Consider the following 11,325-nt stretch of genomic DNA (forward strand, 5'->3'; position numbering starts at 1 on the left):
GGCTCAACAAAATTCTCGAGGCGAATTTGAAGCTTGTGATGGATGGGCGGGACTCGAGAAGAACGAGCTTGAGCCGTGGAGAGAAAGAGGGTGATCGGAAAGGATGGAGAGACCAGCTACTGAGGTTCCACGCTGGTGCTGCGCACCTCTCTATCACGTGATCGACAACTATACCACGTGACATGTCCACCGCCAGTATCCTGTACTGTTTGATATCTTTGGTCATTACAATCCACTGCAAATGAGTGGTACAGCTAGGAGAATATAATACACATTTGGGATCCTACAAAATATTCCCCTGGTCACCGCGGTTGCAGGGTCACTCGGCAGCCAGGAATATCCAACTTTGTGCTGGACTCGACCACCATGCCCGCTTGTGGCACTGGCTGAGAATAGGTGATCGCTTTTTCAGAGAGCGCACCAAAACTGTTGGGTACTGAGATAACAGAACCCTGACTACCATGCCCAGCTTGAATATTCATATCCTCTGCATCTGAAACCACGCCAAAGGTATATGAGATGTTCGACCCAGACTCACTGGCAGTCTCTTGTTCCCTTATTGCCTTTGGCTCAACAGCTACAAAGAACTGAATAGAGTCACCAGGGTTCGCTACCTGGGACAAATGAGACAGATCTTCGCCAATCAACCCGTTCTCGAGGAACATGGGGGGCATCTCCATGTCACCTCCGTCGGTGGGCGCGTTAAAAGCATCAACTAAAAGGTTAGAGCCCTTGTTCCAAGCCGTCTTCGGGAATGCAATCTCTGGATCAAGAGAGAGAAGCCCCTGCTTCTTCCCCCATCCACCCCCACCACTCATAACGCGATGTAGTTTGCCCCCTTGGCGCAGTGCGTGGGATAATCTATCACTGGTCGAAGCCTCTTGTACGGGCTCTGCATGAGGTTTCTCCACTAATGCCCACACAGAAACTCGTCGATCGGCAATATTATGCTCTTCAATGTAACGCGGGAGCTCTTTTTCAAGTTCAGTCGAAGCGGGCATTGGAACCATAGATGTGGAGTCAGTCGACTTTGACAGCTGGCGCAGAATGTTACCCATTCCAGCTATGACAGTTCGACGCTCTCCAACAGGATAAAGGGGAAGTGTCAACTTGGAGGCAATATCGATCCCGTTTGTGGAGACGCAACAACTCGTCAAGTCAGCCGTCTTCTGCAGGGTATATCTGGCCCCTTGTTCGCCTTGGGTTGCGGCCCAAAACATGCCCGTAAGGGTCCTTTCTTTCCCATTAATGAACACGGTGTTGGCAAGTCGGAGACCTACTTCGTGAGCAGCTCCTTGGGAATTCTGGTCTGTCGGAGAGCATTTGACTGCCACAGCAAGACTAGGCTCTTCTCCCGACGGGTTTCCGATGCGACGTGGTGGCGCCGCCTTCCATTGGAGGTCCGCTTCTTCTACTAGCAAGACAGACAGGCCCTCATATTCTCCATTTTCAGAAACGCTTGGACTGGTTGTCGCTAGTTTTCTGGCAAAATTTGGGATTTTGTCAACAACTGCCACAACCGTATAAATGCCGTCACGTTGCTGTGAATTGAGGGTATATAACTTGTTGACGAACAGATCAAGGAAAGGGAATTGAGGGTCCAGATAATGCGCGAGGCCAGGCGTAACGAGGAGTAAAGGAACGGAGGTTAAGCTGGATGCTCGCTCGAATGGCTCGGTAGGAAAGCTCGCAAAGAAGTCATCGACGCCCTATAGAGCTCGTCAGTTAGCCTCGGTCAGGGTCTGCTGTATCTGTGAGGACAAACCAAGTTCTCTGGTGACTTCGTCAACCATGTATATGCGCCGTAGCACCTTGACCCTCCATAGCTTCTCGGAACACAGCGGGGTTTTTGGTAAGCCAAGGCTTGCCGAAGCAGCGTCCACTGGCTCTTGAGCCGTGCCGGCATGGATGGATTGTGCCTTGAAAACGTAGCCGGAGATGCTCCTGTGGTATGGGAGTCGAGGCGAGCTAGTCGCCGCGAAATAATGGTCGGAGAGTCAAGAATACGCGATTCGAACTTTATGGTAACGAATCGGTACGTAGCACAAAAATTGCCGAATTTGCCATGTAACTTTGGTCTAACAATTACATACAACTTAGCCGTATCAGGAAACTGAGTCCGCGGATCTCCGCGGAACTCCCGTAGTCCATCGTCCAACGCGCCTGAACAAAGCCACTAGGGAGCTTGGAGTCTGCTCATTGGGCCTGAATTCAAATCAACCTAACCTCCTTGTTTAGGACTTCTGATATCCTCTGGATTTATAAGTTTGTACCCGCGGAAGTCCGCGGGTGTGATCAGCGCACGCCTTGCATTGCCTTGGCCAATTGCAGCAGCGTGAGGATCCATGATGAAGAGGCATTTTGGTGGAGATTCGATCCCTATGACCCAGAAATGGCGCCGACCTGCATTATCATGTAATCAGTGTCGAGAAAAGAAGAGGCGATGCGATCGCACGCAGCCTTGTTCCAACTGTGTCCTCCGAAACGTCCAATGTTTATTCTCCGGTCCTAGTTCGGACGGCGCCGATGGCGCATCTTCAACGCAAGGTGTACTTCAAGTACCGACTGGGCAGAGTCAAGGTGCCCTTCAATCAACTGCGGATTTGCTGTGAGTGGAATTAAGCCGGATCCATGACCAATACTAAACATAACGAAGGAATTCCGATGAACTGCTGTTTCGCATACGAAGACTGGAAGATGCCCTTGCTCAAACAACAAACCTCCCCCAAAATTCAAGCACATATGTGAACAGTCCAACCAGCTCGGAAGGCCCGAGTGCACGAGTTCGTATTACCCAATTGGGTCGTTTTATGTGCAAGCCTCTGACCAGATCATCAGGCATTCACTGCCCACTATGTCACTCCTTTTAATGTACACATCCTCTCGATTTCAAATGACCACCAGAGTCCAGGGCGAGGTCATTCTAGTTTAATCGAAGTTACTAAAAGCCTTCCTCCGCTACGTCAAGCTCGGGCGCTCTTCGAGCATTTTGTCGTCCATATACAGCCGAACTTGATGGTTGCCCATATACCATCAACCCGAAAGATGATGGAAGAAACTTACGAGCGGATCCTTGAGGGGAACACCCTCGTGCAGATCAACTGATGCTCCTATTCGCCATCTTTGCCGGGTCGGCATTGTTTTGGACTTTGCCACTCTTGGATCTATTGAAGGCCACGCGAGAAGAAGCAAAGGCGGCCTTTTTGGCGTATAGCCGGATATCAGAAACGATCCTGGACCACCCTGCTCGTTTGATAACCCCATCTACCACAGCAATTGTTGCTGCTGGTACATTGGCTCATCTATACATGAATACCGATGGCTTTCCTGTCAAGGTTCATCTGCTACGCCACCGGTGTCTCATTATGGCCAGAGAGTTACAGATTCATCGGCTAGACACCTTCAAGGCTCGGGAAGAACGACGAATCAAGGGTTGTGACATGATTGACGTCGAAGTTTGTCGACGCGCATGGTGGAGTATGGTAGCATCCGACTGGTAGTTAACTCTCCGGTCTTTGGCAGCTTCCTCCAGTCGTCATCACTAACGGGTGACAGGCTTCTTTCATTCTCCGGTGGCAGTCAAGAAGGAGCATACACGTTCCAACCAAGACAGATGAATGTCAATTTGCCCAGCAATACAGACGATGAGTATATTACGACGGAAGGGGTGCAAAAAGAGTTCCCACTCACGGTACCCACATCCATGAGTGGCTTTATCTTCCGTGTGAAGGGGGCAGACCTCTGCCGCGAGGTCATCGATGCTCTCCCTTCGGTTCCGCTAGATGTCCAGGAATCAAGCTACGATACCGTTTTGAAGCTGGATTCGCTCTTCCAAGCGGCCTTTGACAACCTTCCACCCTATTTCAAGCTTGATCCTGAGAGCATCGAGCAGAGTAAACAAATATGCAAAGAAAAGCCCTTCATCTCTTACCAGAGGCTACAGATACATTTTAGCCTCCATAGCAGACTTTGCCGTCTGCATAGGCCTTTCCACATCGAGAGCATTACGAATCCGAAGTACGCCATTTCCCACATGGTGATCATCCGTTCGGCACACAAAGTTCTGGAGCTTCGGCGAGCGATGGATGATGTGAATATCGACTTCAAAGCGGCCCGATTCGGTGTCGTGATGAACCATGTTTTCTCCGCAGCTTTGATCCTAGCGTTAGATGTATCTTTCAATCCCCACGCGTCGGACGCACAGGCCCAAAAAGAAAAGGTCTACGCCGCTTACAGGACCCTCGAACGATCCAAGGAGGAGTCCAGCTATCTGATGGCTGGGGTTCAGAAGAACCTGCAAACACTGATGTCAACATTGTACAAAGATAGACCCGACCTCTCCCTGCGCCACACAGGTCTTCGACTAGCCAGCCGGTTTCTAGCACATCTCTTGAAGCGGGCAGGCCAGTCAGCGAGATTGCCCAGTCTCTATCTGGTGCTTTGGACGAGGGACTCGCCACTGCACCGCCATCTTCGCTTGTCACCGAAGGGGGCTATCTCGTCAACGATCTCGGACAGGAGGGGTGGGAGAAACTATGGAGTGAGTTTGTGGCTGTGGCACCCGATCTTGACGCTCCACAATGGAACTCCCTATTGGATGATGTCGAGTTCATCCTATGAGCCTCGATCATGTACAGAGGTGAAGGTACATGAACCTTGTAGCTAGAAACCCGGGTGCGTGCATGTTTCCGGTTGGTCTGAATGAGAATAGCGCCAGTCCTAACTAGTATGAGGGAGCCGGAGCTTGAGAACGCTCATTCCCTCATTTACATTTCGCTTTCACGTGTATCAATAAATTTTGACGAAGCCCCTGTCCAAATGAGACTTAACCTCCGGCTAGTTGGACTATCAACTGCCAATCCCGTAGCCTTCAGAAGACCTGATTTTGACATCCCAGCCTTCCAAGTACGCAATATACCAGCATGGCCAGACGGCCAATTTCTCGCGCACGAATGAAGTCACCAGCGACCAATAACGCATCAGCGGCGGCAGCGTGGGCCTTGGCGGGTGGAGACCAGCGATGGTAGGGCTGGGCTACAAGTGAAGCGCCACAAGTCAAGGCACGAAACAGGGTCCTGTGTGTATCATGCGACCGGGTGCACGTAACATGTACAGCATCGTCCTGCCAAGCTTTCCAGGCAACCGGGAAACGAGGAATGGCGATAGGGCGGTAGGCAAATGAGCCAAGACCTGGAATAAAGGGGACCGTACTTTTCAGCCAGAGAAGAGAAGAATGGACCAGATGATCCGGACGATCCTGACGGGCGATTCTAGCCGATTCTGGCGGTTAGCTGGTTTTCCGTCCCTTGGGCTGGTCGGGCTGGTCGGGCTGGCCGTGGTAGGCCCTGATCATCCCAATTTTAAATTAGCACGATTACGGCCAGGAAATTCAGGGTTCAATCCACATGTTAGCCACAGGGGAAAGCCACAGGCGGAGAGACATACTGCGTATCCAGTCAATCAGAGGCGGGAGGGACCGGGTCTCTAGCCACAGGTGGCGCTCATGATGTAATGAACGGAGCTTCTGGTCAAGTCGAGCACCTTTTTTCTTGTTTCCCCGTTTTAAATACCTCCGCACTCTCCCCTCTCCCTGTTCCCGACTTCCAGTATTCTCATCCACCGTCACCATGCCTTTCACTGCTTCGTAAGTTCCCCCTCCTCACAACCCTCGAGGCCTCGTCTTGTGTCGAATCTTTCGGGTTTCCACCCTCATCTCGCAATCTGCGCCGCGGAAACTGACTCCGTGCTAGTGACATCTGCAAGCTCATCTTCGCCATCATCCTCCCCCCTCTGGGTGTCTTCCTGGAGCGCGGATGTACCGCTGATTTGCTGATCAACATCTGTTTGACCATCCTGGGTTGGATCCCTGGTGTCATTCATGCCTTGTACGTGGCTCTTCCCCCCTTTACGGAACAGCAATTGTCGACTAACGCATCTGCTCTTTTTCAGCTACATTATTTTCAAGTATTAGGCGGGCTACGCCCGCCCTCATGTCGCGTCCCTGAGCTTTTCCTGAACCTCCGACCGAGGGGCGCGAAGAAACCTTGCTGCGCAAAGTTCACCTTCAACCCCTAGAATTCTGGGGGTTGTTGCCAGAACAGCGGGTTCCGAGGTGTCGAGCCGACGGCGTCAGCATCATTCCGCGGAAGTCCGAGACAAGTCTCCTACAGCCACCACAGCCCCACTTACTTGGCGTCGACATGATGTCCATAATTTCTTAATGCTGGCTCTTACGAGTCTGATTGATTTTTTCTTTTTGTCCGCGAATCGCTTATGGGGTTCGACTTTTACGTGTTCTGTTTCTCAAATGATACCTCTTGTGTGACTCTCGGGCTTGCTTTAGGTATTCCGCCATTGGTAGGCTTTCTTCCATCCCATAGGAATGGCAATTATTTGAAATTCTGAAGATACTCGCCGATCTTCGTAGTGCCGAACTCGATGTAATGTGAATGTAGGTTCAAACGGGGAGGCTGGGGCCCCCAGATCTTCCAGAGGTGGGACCACCCCTATTCGACCGGTCGCATTCTCCTCAGCACAGCCCGGTGACGGATGGATCGTGGATCCGCATAATAGGTTGTGAATGCGCATAGAAACATACGCAAGCTTTCATTGGGCTGTATGGACTGGGCGCACCCTGGCAACCAGCCTCCCGTGTCCGAGGGCTTCTAGAAGCAGATCATGGCGCAGGACCCCATTTCGAGTTGTAGGACACTCTACCCTTCATGGATCACTAGACCTTGCTTACAGAACCAGAATGATCGAAGATTCACTGATCACCAAGCTCATCATCCGATTGGAAACGTGAGCGCCTTGAATAAGTCTCCCCTGCTAGGCAAGCGCCCACCGTGAACTCGGCGCGTACTGTAGCCGCCGAGCACGCAACCTCATCCCAACCATGTCCCTGTTGGGCCTCATGGCGCTTTGTCACTTCAGTGATTCGTCTAGGTCTCTCAAACGTGGGCTCACCATGTCATCTGGTTTCATAATAGCGCCCATATGTACTTTGCCCCTTAGGGATGTGTTTCAGAGTTGGATTGAGCCGATCTGCTTGGCCCGTAGACTCAATGCTTAGCGTCATCGTGAAGAGATTCGACTCGCGCTTACTTTCGCGATGCGCCGGGGCGTCTTTACATTAATGGCCGTGGGACCCTGTCCAGGCAGTTTGGCATTTTTCTCTGACTACGCTTCATACCACTGTGTCGGCCATCGTGAGCTCTTCGACAGACCTGATCTATTGTTGACACTTCGGCGAGGATGATCATTCTATGGACTACATGGCTTCAAGGGTAGTCAGAAACCCATTGAGTCATAAGGAAGGTTCGCAAACCGATTCATCAAGACAGATCGACTCAAGCCACTCATTCAAAGTCAAGGTCACACAGTATGCGCTTCTTTCCTATACGCATCGCCGTTGCGACTATCGCGTTTCTCGCATTCTGCTCCGCGGGCGAAGCCAATGCATCTAGTGATATACCACAATCAATACGAGGGAAAGTGCCAAAATGCATGGAGACTTGTCTGCAAAATTTCATCGCGTCACAATACCCAGAGACATGCACCACCCTCGACTGCATGTGCCGGACAGAAACGCCTGATACGCTTACACTGGGGGAGGGCGCTGCTTCTTGTTATTATGCGTTGTGTCCAGTAGACGCTCAAACGAGCAACGGCGTCTATCAGCTATGCAACTCCATATCCGATGCTCTTCAAAATACACACCCAACCCTCACAGCAACGACTTTCGCTGCGCCCACTACTACTACCCACGTACCAGATGTGACAACTACGAAAGCGCCTGAGACCACCGATGCGACTGGTGCAACTCACACTAAACCTCCTGGGACAACCCTAGCCCCCGAGACCTCCATTTCCCCTAACATTACCTACTACCATCCCTCTTCGACCGCGGAGCCTAGCACAACACAATCACAAGCCACAAGCTCAACTAGCCCCATGGCTACAGCCGCTACAAATGCCACTATACCTGCAGATAACGACAAAGGCAACAGCTCTGTCAGTTCAGCAACCGTCATCGGTGTTTCAGTGGCGTCGGGCGTGGCGGGAATCTTTATCGTTGGAGTGGCTGTGTACTACTTATGCAGAAGATGGAGGGCCAGACGCGAAACGAGAGACTTTGAGATTGGCGGGGTCATGTCAGAACCGTCAGACTTCTCGCACTCCCGAGGACCATCACCTCAGCCAAGTCCTAGGTTTCCTCCACCTGATGCTACTCGATGGCAGCAAGAGATGTCTCAGAATCCTCACTCGCCGCGAGTTGCTGCGTGGGTTGCTCAGTCTCCTCCAACAATCAAGATGGTTTCGGAGCCAAATCCAGCGCGCCCTCTACGGAACCGTGATATTGGTCGGGCGGTGGGTTCTGACGCCGATTGGTATAGTTCGCCTCACACTGCAAATTCAGAGCATACGCTGGCAGAGCTGGTTCCGCAATCGGCTGGGTTGTATCCCAAGCCACTTCAGTGGTGCCGGCCTGAGAGCTGGCAGACGGTTTTCGAAGACGAAAATCAACCGTCTAAGGCTGCGAACAAGGGCGAGTACCCGCCACCTCAGGTCTATCCACAGTCGACTCTAGATCCACAACCTCGGAGCCTTATCACTGGGCTCCCTGCCAATCCCCGAGCAGTCAAGAATGGATTCCCAGCAGACAAGTTCCGACGCGAGCCCAATCAAGTACCATTCGGAAGCCCAGCGCCTCGGGGAGCTGCTCAAGATCCTGGAATAAAGAAGCTAGGAAGCCCCTTTGCCGGCATTGCAGTCCGCGGCTCGCCAAGCTTGGTTGATACCAGCGGTCCCAAGAGTAGCTCAGGATCCTCGCGTGGCACACCCAATTTATCCAACACGACAATCTCCTCAAGCTCTGCTCAGGAAGTTACCGTCCACCGTGCGCCCCCCGGAAAGGGACTCCCTGCCAATCCGCGGCCGCCACGGAACTCTCCACAAGTAGGAAAAGAGGTCGTTTCTCGGCCTCGGATTGTGCGAGGCGACGATATCAGACGTATCGAGCCTGGCGACCGCTCCAGGCCCCCAAGCGAGGTCGTCGCTCCGTACTGCCCCGATGACCTCTGGCTGGAACGAAGTCGGAAGATTGCCTCGCGCCGGGAGTCCAAAGAGCTCCCATACCCTTGTGAACTGACTCCCGGCTCGCTTGTGTATCCCTCCAGTCCGAAGAAACAACCCCAAAATGCCGCCAAGCGCATATCATCCACAAGCCGAAACTTGACACCGTCCAGACGCGGGAACGATTTGATCCTGAGTGTGGACTAATTTCCTGGCGGATACAAAGATTACACCATGGCCATTCTCTGGCATTATTAACAAACCCCCGCAGCTGGCTGCGATACTACCGTTCCTTTCCTTGTATATTATGATGGCATGGGATTATGCCCCGGCATGTTCACCTATTTGGAGTCGAATGTACAATGCATAGCGAAGATTTGTATAGATAAGTAATACGATCAAGAATCTACCATACTCATAGAGCACCCGTCAAAGCTTTTCTGCCGGTACGTATTCGGAAGTCGTAAATGTAGAATATTGCCGGTCCTGTCTTTCAGTACTAGCAGCTGCAAACATGCCAATGGCTCGCAATCAACAGAGGCAATTCATGTGAAGAGGACGACTACAGCTTTTCATGTTGTACGCGGGAAGTACGCAGATGGACACGAAGAGGGTCACTTAGACTTGCCCTTTTATTTTGGGTTCTCCGCTAGTTAAAACATCTTTCAAAAACCTCGTCGTGTCTGACCTCTCGCGTGGAGTTAAGTTGCCAAAAAGGCTTCCCCATTACAGCGTAGGTTAGAGTTGTATGCAGGGTGCGGTTGGTTATAGCATACTTGACACACCTATGGGAGCATTCTACCATAAATATGATATGAGTGGTGCTCTGATCCAAAAAGCCAGCTTTCCTCGTGAGCATCCTTGGGGGTTCATTCGGAAACTCCTTACATAGATTATTTGACTAATGGCCATCATGATGATGATCGTGATGATGCGCATGATCATGAGCATGGTGATGAGCGTCATGCTCATAACTTGTGGTCATAACATCATACCGACAGATTGGGCACGTTCTTTTATTTTCAAACCACTCTGAAACGCATGCGTCGTGGTAATAATGACCGCAAAGCAACTTCAGTATTCTTTGCCCATTCTCCATTTGCTCCAGGCAGATGGAGCAGTCTTTCTGACCGTCAGAAGCTAGAAGTGCGTCATCCACAGTATGCCGAGGCACCATACGAAGTAGATGTGGCGGGAGGCCTTGACCTTTTGGCCATTGCAGATGAAATGCTTCATCCTCTCCGTATGTTATACGGATGTTCCCCTGAACAGGATAAACGAGGATGGTCGGATCGTCTATGCCCTGGACAGGGTCACGGGTATAATGCACGATATCGTCCAGCGCACGCTGCACCGCTCGTGCTGCGGCCAGTAAGTGCACCGACACGCTTCTAGTGGGAAATTCAAAGGTACCATAGAACGCCAAGCACTCTTCCAGGTCGGCAATGGAAAGGAAGAGCATGCCGAAGAGGTGTACCTCTTCCTCGGTCGGCGGCACAGTAGCGTCTCTCAAATGCTCGATGCTTGAAAAGGGTGGCGGGGTTGAAAAGTCAAGTTCTAGAGCCTCGCCGTCTCCAAAACCAATTGTAATCGATTCCCCAGTCGCGTTGATCCGAATGTACTTCTCGACGTTTTTCCCGCGTGGAGGGGTGTAGTTTTCTGCATCATTGATCAATTTTTGTAGTTCACAACACAAGCTGTGCACTTCGGACCAGGAAGGCTCATGTCCTGCCTGTGGGCGCTGATCGATACATTCCCGGAAGACATGGTGGATGTCCTGGATTTTGGAGCCGATGTCTTCCCGGTAATAGGTGGGAAGGTGGTCGAACCTGAAGAAAAAGACGCCGAGATTTATTGTAGTCTGCTGGGTCCAGACTTCATCCGAAGGCATAGAGGAATCGGAGGCCTGAGAGGGAGAAGAGACCAGGGATACGTTGCCATTGCTTCCGGGTGCTGGTACTTCCTCCAGCGTTGACGACCCCTCCGGTGCCAATGAAATGCCTAGTGCTAGGGAATCTCCCCCCTGATCCAGTGCCACGCGACGAATCTTCCGTTGTTGATGATATCTCCAAGAGCTGCATGAGGAGTGGCGGTAAGATAAAGATCAGAAAATGATACACACCGGCTCCAGCGAAAGCTAGACCGAAAGCAACGATTCCAGTAACCATAGTATCTAATGTCGTTCAACTAGTGCCTCTCCTTGATACTTCCAGCAGGTTCATAAACCGGGGGGCGATGAGATTAAATGCT

The 11,325-nt window shown here is 51.6% G+C and overlaps 5 protein-coding genes across 5 annotated transcripts; 3 read left to right on the top strand and 2 right to left on the bottom strand.

Moving 5' to 3' along the window:
- Positions 1-302: 302 nt before the first annotated feature.
- Positions 303-1,906, bottom strand: N7468_004317 (uncharacterized protein; the record flags this gene model as incomplete). Its single annotated transcript, XM_058473614.1, has 2 exons — positions 303-1,709; positions 1,766-1,906. The coding sequence occupies 2 exons, from the start codon at positions 1,904-1,906 to the stop codon at positions 303-305; spliced, it is 1,548 nt and encodes a 515-aa protein (XP_058332617.1).
- A 1,198-nt stretch (positions 1,907-3,104) lies between these two features.
- Positions 3,105-4,620, top strand: N7468_004318 (fungal specific transcription factor domain-containing protein; the record flags this gene model as incomplete). The annotated part of the gene is made up of 3 exons (XM_058473615.1): positions 3,105-3,496; positions 3,556-4,317; positions 4,368-4,620. The coding sequence occupies 3 exons, from the start codon at positions 3,105-3,107 to the stop codon at positions 4,618-4,620; spliced, it is 1,407 nt and encodes a 468-aa protein (XP_058332618.1).
- Positions 4,621-5,627: 1,007 nt separating this feature from the next.
- On the top strand, positions 5,628-5,971 carry N7468_004319 (YqaE/Pmp3 family membrane protein; the record flags this gene model as incomplete). The annotated part of the gene is made up of 3 exons (XM_058473616.1): positions 5,628-5,644; positions 5,751-5,885; positions 5,950-5,971. 3 exons carry the CDS (start codon positions 5,628-5,630, stop codon positions 5,969-5,971), a joined length of 174 nt encoding a protein of 57 aa, XP_058332619.1.
- A 1,412-nt stretch (positions 5,972-7,383) lies between these two features.
- Positions 7,384-9,282, top strand: N7468_004320 (uncharacterized protein; the record flags this gene model as incomplete). Its single annotated transcript, XM_058473617.1, has 1 exon — positions 7,384-9,282. One exon carries the CDS (start codon positions 7,384-7,386, stop codon positions 9,280-9,282), a length of 1,899 nt encoding a protein of 632 aa, XP_058332620.1.
- A 694-nt stretch (positions 9,283-9,976) lies between these two features.
- Positions 9,977-10,966, bottom strand: N7468_004321 (RING-H2 finger protein; the record flags this gene model as incomplete). The annotated part of the gene is made up of 1 exon (XM_058473618.1): positions 9,977-10,966. One exon carries the CDS (start codon positions 10,964-10,966, stop codon positions 9,977-9,979), a length of 990 nt encoding a protein of 329 aa, XP_058332621.1.
- Positions 10,967-11,325: the final 359 nt, after the last annotated feature.

This window comes from Penicillium chermesinum, assembly GCF_028974085.1.
Source record: "Penicillium chermesinum strain IBT 19713 chromosome Unknown utg000003l:1.0-5111272.0:1.0-5115320.0, whole genome shotgun sequence".
NCBI classification, from domain to species: Eukaryota; Fungi; Ascomycota; class Eurotiomycetes; order Eurotiales; family Aspergillaceae; genus Penicillium; species Penicillium chermesinum.